Source organism: Gobius niger, assembly GCF_951799975.1.
Source record: "Gobius niger genome assembly, chromosome: 21".
In the NCBI taxonomy this organism is placed as follows: Eukaryota; Metazoa; Chordata; class Actinopteri; order Gobiiformes; family Gobiidae; genus Gobius; species Gobius niger.
The window spans coordinates 12,076,898-12,092,159 of record NC_136872.1 but is presented as its reverse complement, the minus strand read 5'-3'; the positions used below and the strand labels follow the sequence as shown (position 1 = coordinate 12,092,159).

General features: G+C 39.4%; 3 protein-coding genes across 3 annotated transcripts in view; 1 reads left to right on the top strand and 2 right to left on the bottom strand.

The window, feature by feature from the left end:
• Nucleotides 1–3,512, top strand: part of LOC306980870 (zeta-sarcoglycan-like) — a 55,788-nt gene extending 52,276 nt beyond the window's left edge. Inside the window, exons 7-8 of the mRNA XM_079580404.1 lie at nt 1,494–1,617; nt 3,295–3,512. Of these exons, the coding sequence (XP_079436530.1) occupies nt 1,494–1,617; nt 3,295–3,486 (316 nt within the window). The 3' untranslated portion in view covers nt 3,487–3,512. The remainder of the gene's footprint in view (nt 1–1,493; nt 1,618–3,294) is intronic.
• A 1,669-nt stretch (nt 3,513–5,181) lies between these two features.
• On the bottom strand, nt 5,182–11,211 carry LOC306981145 (uncharacterized protein). Its single transcript, XM_079580700.1, has 18 exons — nt 11,032–11,211; nt 10,921–10,943; nt 10,505–10,571; nt 10,241–10,425; nt 10,010–10,084; nt 9,878–9,937; nt 8,798–8,947; nt 8,558–8,719; nt 8,425–8,485; nt 8,250–8,340; nt 8,026–8,167; nt 7,398–7,502; nt 7,218–7,317; nt 6,836–7,064; nt 5,839–5,913; nt 5,645–5,747; nt 5,439–5,554; nt 5,182–5,352 (listed from the first exon to the last, which is right to left on the bottom strand). The coding sequence occupies exons 1-18, from the start codon at nt 11,054–11,056 to the stop codon at nt 5,274–5,276; spliced, it is 1,848 nt and encodes a 615-aa protein (XP_079436826.1). The 5' UTR covers nt 11,057–11,211; the 3' UTR covers nt 5,182–5,273.
• A 1,104-nt stretch (nt 11,212–12,315) lies between these two features.
• Nucleotides 12,316–15,066, bottom strand: mfsd8 (major facilitator superfamily domain containing 8). The gene is made up of 12 exons (XM_079580512.1): nt 14,725–15,066; nt 14,556–14,635; nt 14,375–14,418; nt 14,048–14,288; nt 13,862–13,975; nt 13,653–13,797; nt 13,515–13,573; nt 13,326–13,434; nt 13,113–13,247; nt 12,932–13,035; nt 12,635–12,858; nt 12,316–12,562 (listed from the first exon to the last, which is right to left on the bottom strand). The coding sequence occupies exons 1-12, from the start codon at nt 14,775–14,777 to the stop codon at nt 12,350–12,352; spliced, it is 1,521 nt and encodes a 506-aa protein (XP_079436638.1). The 5' UTR covers nt 14,778–15,066; the 3' UTR covers nt 12,316–12,349.
• Nucleotides 15,067–15,262: the final 196 nt, after the last annotated feature.

The following is a 15,262-nucleotide window of genomic DNA, read 5'->3' as shown; positions in this document are numbered from 1 at the left end:
GGTCACAATGAACTGATACAATTACAGCTGGCTTTCACACGGACGCCGACTATTTCACTACAGGCAATTTGCATAAAGACAGGAGCTGAAAATATATTATTTGTAGTTGAGACTTGGAAGGCGTTTTAACTGATTTATTACTTGGTAGATTGGTGTGCAGTCAGTAAGAGGATTGGATTCAAATAAGCCGTATGGAAATGAAGTGTTTTGTTTTAAGACAAAATATTATTTTTGACTACATTTTACACTTTTCTATAATGACAACCACTAAACAATGGTTGAGTGTAGCGTTTTAGAATAAAAAAGGGTGATACCATTAGAAGTAAAACCCTTCATTTATATACAGCCAGTTGCCAAAAAGATCATTAGTTACTGACAAAGCTTCTTGGATTCTTCTTTTTGGATTGCTGGCAAAACCTCCAACACTACAGTACAGATGACGGCTTGAGAAGCTTTCTATGAGAGAAGTTACCACTGTCAAAAACTGCCAAATGAATACAAGATGAGTATTAGATACTAGTATTAAAGCACTAACTTGTCTACCTTAATAAATCCTTTCCTTAGTCCCTCTTGGGGTAATACAAGTGTTAATGGGTTGATTGGGGGGGTCTTTCATCTCCCCCTAGTGGTTCTGGTGCAACATTGCTGCCTACGGGTCGGAGTCACCAATACACACTAATGGAATCACGAAGAAGAAGCTAACAGGCTAACGGGCAAAGCTAACTGCGGGCTAGCACCACTTAAACAGTATTTACAGCCAAGTTTGAGTGAAAAAAAAATCTCCATTGTGTAATTGGATGTACAATATCCCTCTCTCCCTTTGTTTTTTCTGTCAGCGTAGCATTTACTCTCACGGACAATTAATGAGTAAAAAACCCCAACATGCTACAACACCTGCAGTGGGGCATGAGCTACTTAGTGCTTTAAGTAATAATTAGTATCTGAGTTTTGATTTCTGACCTAATCTGCCGTCCCATTCAAAACAAACTGCACTGCACATTTCGCCTTTCTATTATAACCAGCCTCAGCTTTATCTGCAATTTACGGTACATTATTCCTTGTACGGCCCGTCATTCCCAATGGTTCCTGGACCACTTTTTTGTTGATACAAACCACAGCAGACCGAGAATGCATCACTAAAGCTGCTATTGTGGAGACGGCCTGATCAAGTCATCTGCTCAATCGCTCATTTCGTATCTAATGTCTCCCCACTTGCTGTTGTCATAAAGCACAGTGAGTATATTGTTGACTGGTTGTGATAGGAAGAGCATCTGGCATATAAAAAGTCAAGCTCAGTCAATGGATGGCTCAAAAGTACTCGTAAATCTGTGTACTCACAAACGGCGTACATCAAATATGCACCGTGGATTTGTGTGTTTATGCAGTACAGAATTAATGAATGTCGAATCTTAACTTTAACCCAACCCCACCCACCAAATAGCTCCTGCAACACCTGACACTGATGTTTGTTTTTGTTTTTTTGTTTTTTTCAGATTGGAATCCCCCACGCGGACCCTGACCATGGAGGCTCCGCGGGGCGTGGAGGTGAGCGCATCCCAGGGCACCCTGCAGATCAGCGGCAGGAAGGACCTGCAGCTGGAGTCCAGTGAGGGAGAGGTGCGTGAGGAGAACATTATTCGCCATCGGCCAAAGTCATTCCCCACCCCACACCCCACACCCCACACCGACCCCCCCCACCCTCGCTCTGTCTAATTTTATGCCTCTCTTTACTGGTGACACGGTACCTGAAGGTGGTATTAAAATTTCAGGATTCACAGAGAAACGTAATATGGGTGGATTAGTCAAATTAATGTTCTAGCTAGAAGTCATGGCACTTAATTTGGTGAGTAGCACTGGAATTTCAATAAGGATGGCCAATTATATGAAAAATAAACTGCCTATGTATTAACAGCAAAGGCCTATTAGTAGTTACATAATGTGCACATCCTAAAGTACAGTTAAGATCACCTTTTTGATACATGGATGGATAGGCACTATTTATATCTATCTATATAATGATAAATCAATTGAATTCATCATTATTCTGAAGTGGAGTCGATCGATTTTGACATTTTTAACATGCTCTTGCTAAACTTACTCATTAGATGCACAAAACGGGGACTTTCACTTCTATGTGAAAACTGAAAATGTGTTCAATACTTTTATGACAGTGATTCCTGGAGCCCCAGAGCTTTGGAAATAGAGTCCCAAACTAGACTGATAGAAAAGAAAGGGGTGCCATTTTAATGCACTTTACTATTGATAATGTATTCTGTAATATGTTTATTGACCATCAAAGTGAATATAACTTTACCCTTATTTAAAATGCTGTATTACATCAGATTGAATGTGTCCTCTGGTAAGACGGGGTCACTGAGAGAGAAAAAAAAAGACAGGGAACCACTGCTTTATTAAAGGTGCACTATGCAACTTTTTATGTGGAAAAAAAAATACTTGATATTTGCCTGTATTTGACCTTTTAGTGACTCGGTGGCATTATGGGTGCAGCTTGGCACCTTTGCTTTTCCCTCACAGTGGCCTTTATCACGCTCCAGAATCAATTGTTTTTGGGTTTCTGGCCCGTTTCTGGTACGAACCCCTAAAAACAATTGCTCCTGGAGCGTCATAGAGGCCACTGTGAGGGAAAACAAAGGTGTCATGCTGCACCCATAACGCCACAGAGTCACTAAAAGGTCAAATGTGCGCAAATAAGATTTTTTTCTTTCACCTAATAAGTCGCATAGTGCACCTTTAAGTATCAGATTTTTTGTGAAGACATGCAATACCGTGCAATAAAACATGCAATATAAAATGGGAAAAGATGATCGTTACATGTTAAAAAAAAGTGTCCAATAATTCACTGCAGCATGACTTTGCCAACTTCATCCTATAAGTTATTTTATTTCCAAGGACTGTACCAACATTAAGGCCATATTTTAAAATAAGTATACATGTAAAAATAGTATTCTCTTTAGATGTAATTAATCGTGTGTGCTGAAAAGGGCATGGTATTACTGGCTCGTACATCATTGAAATAACCACACGGTCGTTGTTACTAATGGAAAATGCTTTAAAAATGCTCAGATAAAAGTGAAGCATTTCTCATTTTTCCATATGCTCACTTGGCAGAGGAGCTGCTCTGTTCACTCCAGACGTCACATTGTATTTACTGATTGCACCAGAGTCATTTATCAGCCGAGGAGGCAATGCATCACTTCGGGGCACCTTTGGCGATGTTATTTGAATGACTTCCAGCCTTGTCTAAATTTTTTTCATCTTTTCCTCTCTCTACAGATACTTTTAGATGCCAGCACTATCCAGCTGGGGAATCTGCCTCTGGGCACTTATGCTAAATCCACAAGCCAGGCGTCCCACGAACAGACTGTGTACGAGGTGTGCGTCTGTCCCAGTGGAAAGGTCTACCTGTCTCCGGCCCAAAGTAGCTCCACCTGCCAGGCCATGAACAACATTTGCCTCTGGAGCTGACCTGGGAACATTGAGCAAATGCAGTATCCGCTGCCAAAATGCTGCGCCACTGTGACTTGGCTGAAGTTGAAGCAGAAAGGGACTTTTTCGGACCAACTGCAAGTCAAACGTTACAAACTTGTGGCGGATTGGACTAACGAGCCATTTTGGAAGAAAAGACGGCAGCTCTTTCATATCAGGAAAATCAAAGTAGGTCATTGTGACTTTGCAACGAAAGGATTACATTTTATTTTTCTACGCGACAAAGACAATTTTAAAAGAATACTGAACACCGGTGCCTTCGGAGTTGAAAATACATGGTGAACTGGTGGAGACTGATTGGTTCTTTGTCAGTGTTTTAGAGGTTTTATACACGAAAAGCACAAAGTATTGTTTTCTGAACGTTTCAGGTCATCAGAATCGAAGCTTCATTTGTCATTGCAACTTGAAATTAAACACGTTTTCTGTGAAGCGTTTGGATGAGTGTCGATTCTGTAGGCAGCTCAGGACACGCGACTTCAGGGTCACGGAACAGGACGACCTTGACAGAGCGTTTGGGAGCAAGAGCGTCTCCACCTCTGTCCAGCAGAGACGGGCTGGAAGAACCAAGGTCTGGCACAGAAAGTAAGTTATAATTAATTTGAACCGAAATGACTCACCACAATCATCTGAAAAACTTATAAGGAATCGCTTGAAAGCATACTACATCCATACATATGAGAAGCTTCGATTGAACACGTGTTGGGCAAACCTGGATAAGCAGCCGATTCATTGCCTGACCCCCCAAAAAATGCAAAAAGAAAATCTACAAAAAAATAGGCTACGCGCTCCATTGTTTGGTTGGGCAGTGTTGGATTAACTTTCCACCAAAATCTTGTATTCATGATGGGAGGGTGTGACCACAAAGCAAAGTCTTCTCCAGCACACCCCAAAGATTCTCAATGGGGTAAAGACCTGGACTGTGCTTAAAAATGATGTCTCATGCTCCCTGAACCACTCTTTCACAATATGAGCTTTACGAATCCTGGCATGGTCATCTTGGAATATGCCCGTGCCATCAGGGAAGAAATCATCCATTGATCGAGTAACATTCAGGATGTCCTGCTCGTCAACTGAGCTCATTCTTTGGGAACAAAAACCTGGACCAACAGCAGCGACCCCAGATGTAGTTAAATCCAGGAGGCGACTTTTTTGGTCAGCACATTGACAGTGTTTATAGGTGTGCACTGCCATCTACTGGATCATGAGAGTGACACCATTTAACACCCATTTTTTACCACGAAAATACAATAACGTTGGTTACAGAAAATAAAACGGGTAAAATGCACCAATGGCATTGATTGGCCTTTTTTATTTTGTAAGAACATGCAGCATTTGCAGTCCATAAAAACATTAAAATTAAAAATGACAAATGAGTACAATTAAAATGACATTGTTGGATTCAGGGTAAACTATAACAGTGAACCTATACACCTGAAGAGTAAATAGTAAAAAATAAAGTAAAATCTACCTTTTAAGATTCAAAATAACTACTTCATAAAACTAATGTTATCTTGGACACCAGTCTTTTTAGCCCATTACTATGTGTACATATTGTAATGAACAGATTTTTCAAAACATTTTCAATTTATAAGAATAGAATACATAATCTTTACATGGTTAAATCTATGAGATACTTTAAAGTAAAATATTGAATACCTTCAAAATTCATTTCAAAATGAGTGACAGACCCTGCCCAACAAAGTTCATCCTAAAAAGTAAATAGGTGTGGTTCATGCTTAATATTGTTCTTTATTCAGGACAATCTGTCAATATTTGCTGGGCCCTTTATAGTTGGGATGAATGTGTTTGGTGAATCCAGTCCTCCCAGTAGTAAAAAAACTGGGCCTGAAATCACAGACGAGTTTCAAAGTTTCCGTTTTTGATAATAAACTTTGTACAAACAGATCTGATAAAATAATGGTGACGCTTACGTAAAATTTTCATCTTGCAGGCCCGCAGATTTGTGGGCAGATTTAGAGATGTTCAAGCCAGGGGGGATCCTGTCCGGATATCTCACTGCGAGTTTGGAGCCGTATAATTCATATCCCTGAGCAACATATAAACAACAAAATGGATGCATGAGGTGCAAAGTGCTATACGAATAAGATTGCCTTCCCTAAAACAATGTTGTGCTTACATGATATCTCCGAATTGCAGCGTCACAATGCTGCTGTTGGGTGAAGTTAACAAAGGCGCAGCGTTTAGTAGGTAGATGCTTCAAACTGTAAACTGTCCCAACCCTGCAAAAAGAAAACAAAAAGCCAGCGAGTTTGAGACAACAAAACAACACAACAGGAGCACGAGGAATGAACAACCACACACAACACTTACTTGGTGAAAAGGTTGACCAATAAGGTCTCGGTTACAGAAAAAGATAAGTTTCCCACCCACACTGGAAACAGCTCCCTGTCCAAAAACAAATACATTCATACATGCAGTTTGCAAAACAAGACAAAAAAATCATCATCTCTGTAAAAATAGTTTATTTCTGTATTGGCAATAGACTCAACCTGCAACACTCAAAGTTAGTCGCCTTCTATTCTCAGAATAATAGAGTAATAAAGAGCTGGCGTAATATTATGACTACTTTGCAGACGCTTGTTTGTGATATTGATTATACAGGTGAAACTCGGAAAATTAGAATATTGTTCAAAAGTTCATTATTTCTGTAATTCAACTTAAAATGTGAAACTAATATATGATATAGACTCATTACATGCAAAGTGACATGTGCCAAGCCCTTATTTATTATAATGTAGATGCTTATGGCTATTATATTAGTCTATTTTCAAAATATAAACATTTTCAGAGATTTTGAATTTGGGGATTTTTACAAGCTGAGCCGTAATCAAAAATGACAACAAATAAAGGCAATACATATCTCACTTTGCAGGTAATGAGTATCATATATTAGTTTCACAGCTTACGTTGAATAACAGAAATGAATGCACTTTTTAACGATATTCTAATTTTCCAAGTTTCACTTGTATGTGCCATATCGACCAATCGAATAGTCGATTTTGTTTGCATGAGTTAGTCCTCACTCCATTTTAACACTGGTTACAGGTTTGGAGATGTTCTGAGCTTTTCCATTATCATTTGACTCAATGATCATAACTGCACAGTCCTTTATGTCATTTTTGATATTCCTCGATGTAAGGCATCCTCGAGTATCCAGAAAGAAGCTCAATGTATAAAATGTAGTATTATATGTCAAATCTAAATAGAAACTAAATGTTTTGTTCTCCAAATTGTAAATTCCACCCACAAACAGGTCAGTGGTCACAATGTTAACCTTAATTGCCGTTTGTGGCAAATGTTTACTCACGGGGCTTGTACAACATAATCGGACTTTGAAGGCGCAGAGTCATTGGGTTTTCCCAGTGTCTGGTGGCTGTGGACTGGGATAAGAGACTCAGGCAGGCTCTTTGATGCGTCCTGGGCAGGAGGAGGAGGGGCAGCAGCAGCAGCAGCAGGCATTTTGGCAGAGAGGACTGGGGAGAGTCCAGTCACATTTACCACTTGCTGCAGTGTAACCGGCACCATGGGGAACAATTCTACAAACATAGGACAGTTTTACTTTAACAGCACTGGAAGGGTTTACTTCCCTGTACAAGCATTGTTAAAACACTAGACAGTTTCTCACATGCAAATATTGAAAATACTAAAAACACAAAAAAGTGCCAATTCCCAAACAAAGAGATTACTACCTGATCGTTTGTTTGACTTGGATAGAGCCTCCCGAGCTTTATCCACACTTCCATGAATAATTAAAGCTTTTGAACTTTGGTCCTGAGTGAAACCATACTCCTAAAAATATTAAAGAATAATTTAGATCATCATGTTAAACCCTGGCAAAATGCACCATAAGCTCCCTGTTGTTTCCTCACCATCAGTTGTAAACTCTGCACCCGCAACAGTTCTTGAGCTGCTTCTGCGCATGAGCTGTCCAGTTTGATAACCTCTTTAAAAGCACTGGCAGACTCCTCATACCTCTGATACACAGAGGATCAAGAACAGAGAAAATACATGTGAAATGTTTCAAGAATACAATTGGAAATAATTAAGACGGCCTCTAACCATCCATTTAACTCATAAAAGCAACTGATTGAACTAGACAATCTAATCCTATAATACCACTACAAAAGGTCGAGTTACCCTTTAAGTATGTGTTATTTCAAGGAGTGGAGATTTTATTTATCATACTTCTGTTGCACTTATTGATATACTTTATTATGATCATATGAAGAGCAGGCTGATAATTCAGATAAGATGCATCTGAACGAGCACTGCCTGACCCATCCTCCACTACAGACGGCCTCGCTCTATCTCAGCCACTAGATAAGCTCACCCTCCCTTCATGGCTCACTATAAAAGAGCAAATCACTATTGCATAGGGACTTGTAAACTCTGTTCCCATGACAAAGGAAAATCATTGGTCTACATTATGACGTCAGATGACTTATAAGTGTTTCTAAATACAATATTGCAATAGAGAGGTGTACTGCCCGCATTTACCTTGAGTCCTTCCAGAGCTCGGCCTTTTCTAAACAGACCTTTAACCCAGCCTGGACACATGCTTAGAGAGATCTCAGCATCATTAAGGGCCTTATCAAAATCCTGCATCTTCTCATAACAAAATGCTCGATTTCCAAATAACCTGTGTAACAGAAAATATGTCAAAACAACTTTCAAACAAATTGCATATAAACATGGGAGGGGGGGGGGGGGGGGTTACCCACCTAAACTCAGTTGGATTAAACTTAATAGCATCTGTGAAATACTTCACAGCTAATTTAAAATTCCCAGCTGTAGCCAACTTATTCCCAATCGCTGAAATCATAAAAAAATGATTTACATGCGGCAAAGTTTGAACTGAATCTTATGGTCAATAAACAATTCAAGAGGAAAACTCACTTGCGAGTTCAGTACTCAGTTTTACAAAGTCTTCCATTTTAGGGACAGAGGCCGAAGTATCCTGTAAAGCAACATTAATGAGCTCTTTGTTTTTGGCTTTATCATAACAACAAAGCCTCAAGCAGAATCTCACCTTCTTTTCAAAATGACTTTCTTCACAAGTTGCCTTTTCAGGCATTTTTTGTTCTTCTTTAACCGGAGTCTTCTTTTTATCTTTATTTTCCTGCTTTTGCTCTAATTGGCGTTTAGCAATTTCAGCAGCTTTTGTGACAAAAGATGATGTCAAATCAAGCCCCTAAAATGCAGAGAAATGTTTGAATTTTTAGGGACCAGCTGTCAATACAACAACCATTTGACAGTGTAGTTGTTTTACCTCATATTCTTCATCAGTGGACCAATCTGAATCGTAATCACTGCTTTCTGAGTCTAGTGCAGCAGCCATATCTTTAAGGTCTAAACATTCTTTACCTTTATCTTGACACGGTTTGTCCTCAGCTTTATCTAGTGTAGCTATATCCTTTGTCTGTGAACAAAACACAATGTTAACATGAGTGTACAATTGTAACCAAGGGCAGTTTTCTAAACGAAGGTTCTTGTGTCCTCATCTGAAGTTAGGACGGTTCGCCTCTCATCTAAAAGTATTCGTCAGCGACACTAAACCCTTCTGCCCAGAAGCGGACTAAATATAGACCATTGAGAGGTATTAGTTTGTCTTAGACCCACCTCTCGTTATTTTAGTGCTACCCTCGACCTGTTGGTAAGCAACCTTTGTTACTAAATATCAGACTACTGTCACCCGAGTTTCAGTCTCAACCCTACTCTCAGCAGATCACTGCTCGGTACCTTCCTATTGATCTGCCCTCAGCTGTGTCTCAGCCTCTTAACATGACAATGTCCTCCAGGCTTGAGGCAACACTGCTAGACAGGGGGGGCTGAGTTTAACAAAAAAGTACTTCTTTCAAACAATCTTAGCTTTTAACTGTCTTTCAAGGAGAGGTTGGTGGCTTTAAGGTGGAGGTGGACTGTAGATTGAGGGCTGCTGCTAGAGCTTTCTCTGCAGTGTTGGTAAAGTATTTTCTGCGGTTGTTGTTTCTTTTTTCCAATAAATGCTCCTCTTAATTGCAAAAAATAGATTAAACCACATTGCTGTGCTTGTGGCTGGGAGCTTTATCTTTAGGATGCGGTATTTTTTTTTTTTAAATTGGGTCTGAAATTCTTCAGAGACGCCAGCTACATGGGGCAGATACATCTCTTTCCTTCTGCACTCTATAGTCAGTCCAGTTCTTCTTCATGTGCTTTAAGCTTTTGTTAAGGTCCATTTTGGATAGTCACAGACTGAGAGGGCTCTGTCTGGACATATTCCTTTCCCTCTGCCTCTGCACTTGTCTAGCTGTGTTGAGGCATTCTGATCACACCTATTCTGAAAACACAAGTATAGCATTAAGCAAGTCACCTCTTTATCTTGTGTGGGATTCTGAAGTTCTTTTTGTTGCAGTTTTCGTTCTTTTTGTCTCTGTGGGACAAATAACAAAAGGTCAAGGCACTATGCTGCATACTGGAAAAGCTACAATGTAAAAATACAAACTTTTTTCTTCAAACGCTTCTTTTCAGCCTTATTTTTTCTTTTTTCTTTTAATATTCTTGCTTTTCCTTCAGCATCCTAATCAACGCAAGACAGTTTTTAATTAGTATTTATTTATATTAAAAGGTGTCACAAACCTTTTCACATTCATATTTGTTATTATACTGCTTTCACACAAAGGCTACTGTGCTTATAACTATGTGGAAATTACATTAAGAAGTAGGCTGAACTTACACACTCTTCATCCTCAGAGTCGGCAGAAGACTCCATAAGTCCACACGAATCCATGTTTAAGAACTCTGAATAGCTTATCTTTCTACTGCTCTCCTTCTTTATGCGATACATATGTAGACTATAATCCCACTCAACGTCGCAATCGGCTGAAATTTCTACGTCTCCATCTGCATATTGCATTTCAGCTATGGAAGGGGGAAATGTTGTTTAACAATCACATCAGCAGACCACTGGAAGTATTGGTTAAATGTAGGTTAGGCCTACCTAGAAGACCACGCTGTATTATGTGTTGCATTCGAGGGTTTCCATCGAACATGTCCATGACCCTTTGCTAGGGAAAAAGACACATTTAATTTCAGTTTATCAGATTGGTAGCTAGAATATGTGAAATAAAACGAACTGAAGCGTTGAAAGAGCAAAGATTGAGCATCAAGTTACAAAAACAGACAGCAGCTACTCAAGCAAGAAGAACAGCCCTAAATGAAAGCTAAACATTTATCTTGGATTAACTAATATGATAAATGTGCGGAGTTATTCACCAAAAAGGGAGCAAACCTTTCCCATAATAGCATTAGCATGTCGGCTAGCATATTCGGTGTTCAGAAAAGACAACACCATGCGCGCTACTTCGTATTCGCTGCCGAACAGTAGAAGAAGAGGAGATATAATAATTTACTTACCATCATTAGAAATCTGGAAAAAGCTGAGGGAAAAAACACCAAAAGCAATCAGAAACTGGCTAAACTTTTAGCAAAACAAACAAAACATTCAGTTATGGATCTGTTCCTCACCATCTGTGTTACTGTATGATGACATTTTAGAATCCCCTACAAGTATAATCGATATTAAATGATGAATAGAGGTAATTTAAATAAGTTATGACGACAAAAAAAGCTCCCTACACAGCCATATGCTCATATGCTTCAACAGCTGCGCTTAAACCGTAACCGGAAGTGGGAGTAAGTTCGCGCGTGATTCTTCTTCTTCTTATACCTATTACCTGTTGGCCAACTGCGCTAGAGCATTACCGCCACTCACCGGGCTGGAGTGTTACTGCAGCTGGTTCTCAAGACAAACCCAAATATTTGTCTTTGGCTGAACAAGATGAAACGTTTATACAAAGTTAGTCTGTAAGTCATTAAAATAACATATTTACATAATATTGTTTTGCTCTTGCCTGTAATGAGCCCCTTATGTTCTTTTATTAATGTATAAGATGGCGCATAGCGTGAAATCACAGTTTCATGCAACCTGTAGTACCACTGCTTGAAAAGTGAAGTCGATCAAATCTGGCAGTAGGTAAGTGACTCAAAGATGTCAGCTCACACCAGTGTATTAATCAATCTAAATTTATTTTTAAAGCGCTTTTCACACACGTAGTGAGTCTCAAACTGAACATGAGCAAATACATCACAATTTCAAAAGACAGTAAAAAATACATATTAAAAGATTAAAAAGGTTAAATAAGAAAAAAACAAAAGCAAAGTTAACCAGTAAAATCAACCATACAAGGTTTTCAATTCGGTTTTAAAATTTGATTCTCAGTTTTCCTAAAATGAATAGGAAGGGCATTCCATAGAATTGAGGGCTGGTGGCTGAAAATCCTGTCAAAACCTACTTTTATGAATCCTAGGAGAGAAGTACAGTATGAAGTATGGACAGTGTGGTACTAGCAGGTCTTCAATAAAGGTAGAAGCAGTACCTAACATTTAATGCAGAGGAGTCCAATCTTTTTTCATCAGGGGCTGCATATTGAAGTGTGTACGGCGTGGAGGGCTAAAGATCAGTGCAGTGAAACATTCACTCGGGTGCATTTAAACCATGCCCTACTCTTTTATTTAGGCTTGGAACCTTAATGCCAGCTTTATTTTACAAAAAAATATTAGTTTTGAGGTATGAATTGTATGCCATTTCAACAAGAAGTCTGAGGGCCACCAAAAATTGGTCCGAGGGCTGCATTTGGTCCCTTGGCCGCACTTTGTACATTAAAAATAAAATGTAGATTTTTTGTTACTTGATGTATGACTCTTGTAGGATATGTTGATGTAGAATGGACATCCCTACCTTTAGGCATTTGTGACTATGAAAAACTATAAACTATAAATGCTATTAATGATTTATCCAAGTCCTTCCAAGGCGAACAGAGAAAGCAATAAGTCTTTTGTAGGCCACGATGAGGAGGAGGATGGCGCCAACAACCATGCCACAGATCAGACTGAAAGCCCAACGAGGTCCAAAATGGGTGTAGACATTGGACACAAAGATTGGACCTAATGTCCTTGCTGCGCTCCCTGCAGCTGTCAGCCATCCCATGTACACACCCTGCACAATAAGTAGCATAGCATTACGAACTGAAATCACACATAAAACTAGTAAAAATAAATTCATCTATACCTGTGGTTTGGGTCCCAAAATCTTGGAGTACAAAGTGTATGACATGACATTGCATGCTGGGTATCCCACGCCAATCAGGAGGTCAGAGGTGATGTACTGAGCAATGTGAATAGCTGGGGTGTACTGGCACCAGGTCTGCTCAATCGGGCATCCAGTTGGTTCCACAGTGCCATTAGTCACAAAGGCTAGGGCCTTTTGGCTGACTAGAGTGCTATTTTTTACATCTACAAACAACATGAACTCAACAAATCAAAACATGTATGTACGTATGTGTACTGTGTATGAGGTTTGACATACCTGCCCACTGTATTTTAGGGTAGTTATTTCCCCACGGAAGCAGAATGAAAAAGCCGCAGAACACAATAACCAGCCCTGCTAACAGTACTGGCCGATCACCAAACCTGAAACCACAGTCAGTTTAAGTAGCAACAAACAGTGAATTGTCTCAAATGTATTTCAAGATATATATTTCAAATACCTCTGCGAGGCCAGTTTTACAACGACAAACACCAGGATGGATTCAAATCCAATACCACAGATGATGATCCCATTGTATAATACTGCGTCCTTTCTTGTCCATGCAAACATGTCCATAGTCAACGGAGTAGCAATACTACCAAATACAGTAAAGAAAATAAATATATAGATAAAAAAGCTCTGGTATTTCATTAACTTAATCATTATTACTTACGTTTCAAAGATAGCAAAGATAAACATAACAGTAAAAAAGAGGACATTTGTAGTCAAAACCGCTATCTGGTCGACACTTTCCTCAGCTTCCAGACTGTCCTCAACATTATCTAAAGTAAAGCAAATGATCATCATGATCAAGTTATTTTTATTGCATGTGCTGAAAGAAACCCATAGAAATAATGCATACCATCTGTATAGTTGATACTTGGCTGAAGATATCTTCCATCATCATCAACTTGATGCTCTCTGCTTGTTAAACGAGTTAAACAACATATTGCCATCACAATGAATCGTAAAGTGAAGAAACTAGTAAACTTTCACGTACTTCAATAAAAACAAAACCAGCAGAATGTTGACAAGACCCAAGGCTGCAGCCAGTAGAGCAGGAGCCGTGTACATATTAAGCTGAAGATCAAGAAACCCAAGTGTGACTCCCTGCTCACCAATGAAGGACAGGCATGCCTGAAGAGCTACAAAGATAACAACATTTCACATTTCCATTCTGCATAACCTTTATGACCAGAGCTTACATACCTGGACCCAGGATGAATCCCAAGGCCTGGCAGGCACTCATATTGGCCATCGCTCCAGTTCTCTCCTTCAGGGACGTAGCTCCAGCGACATATGATCTCACCACAGCAACATTACCTACAACCAGAGGGCTTTGTGATGTGTATGGTGTAAATACACAAAGAAAGAATTGCAATGATCTTTCCATACCTGCACCAAAACCTACAAAGGCTCTGGACATCAGCATATGGTACTTATTCTCTGATTTCGGAAGGTATACGTAGGCATAGTAGATGTTGGCTGAAAGGTTGATTAAGATGGAGCAGGTCAGCGGCTCCCGGCTTGGGCGATGGTTCGACCACAGACCAAAAAGGGGGGAGGCAATCATTTGACCAAGGCTGTAGGCTGCTACCACCCATCCTAGGAAGCTGGCATCAGCAGTTACATCAACCTACAAAAAATACAGCATGATCATTAAAATCTGTTATTCAGTAATCTCTCCTATTCAGTAAAAATACAACACGATATTTGACTTACTCTTCTCAAATATGGCCAAAGTGACGTTATGACGATAGTGAAGCCTTAACAAATGAATAATAACACACAATCAGATTCATCCAAACTGCTGCAATTGAATCGGTGATAAACCTGACGATTATAAAGCCTCATGACGATAAATCGATGTTGCGATTTTGATTAATCGCACAACCCTACTCACCGACACTGCTGAGAAACATTGTGAAGTACATGACTCGGATTGACCTCCATCGACTCCTGTTATCTTCATCTCGACAGTCACTGCAAATAAAGTAGTTTGAACAAGGATTCAATATTTTTATTACAGTAAATGATGGTTTGAACAAACAGACTCAATATACTCAACTAACCTGTTAGCATCATGTCCCAGCAGTGGAGTGGTGTCGTCTACAATTTGAGACATTTTGTTGAAGCAAGCGATTGATATGTAGACGATAGATGTTGTTTTACGTGGTCATGTTGCCAAGGGGTCAATGAACTGGTCCTTATTAAGCTCACATAAAGAATGGCTAGCCAACAACAACAGTGCAAAATGCAACGAAACTCACTTCATTTAAAGCACCTTTCCCCAAACGCCACATATTTAAGTGTGTCAATATCCTACGAATCAATGACAATGCCATGAAAACGCATAAAAAGAATAAAAACAAAGTGGACTCTGATCCTTTTAGCTAACTTCCTACTACTGCTCACAATAACAACCACCATTTCCGGCTATTTTTTCAAAACAAAAGCTCAACATTCCAAGACTCTTAACAGAATAGTAATTGAGTTGTTTTCAAATAATAAATCGCACTGCATTATTTCTTTTACCAAAAATATGCTCTTGAATAATCAATTTTATTCGTCATTTAAACAATCTTTTGCTAATTTCGCGATAAACGTTTT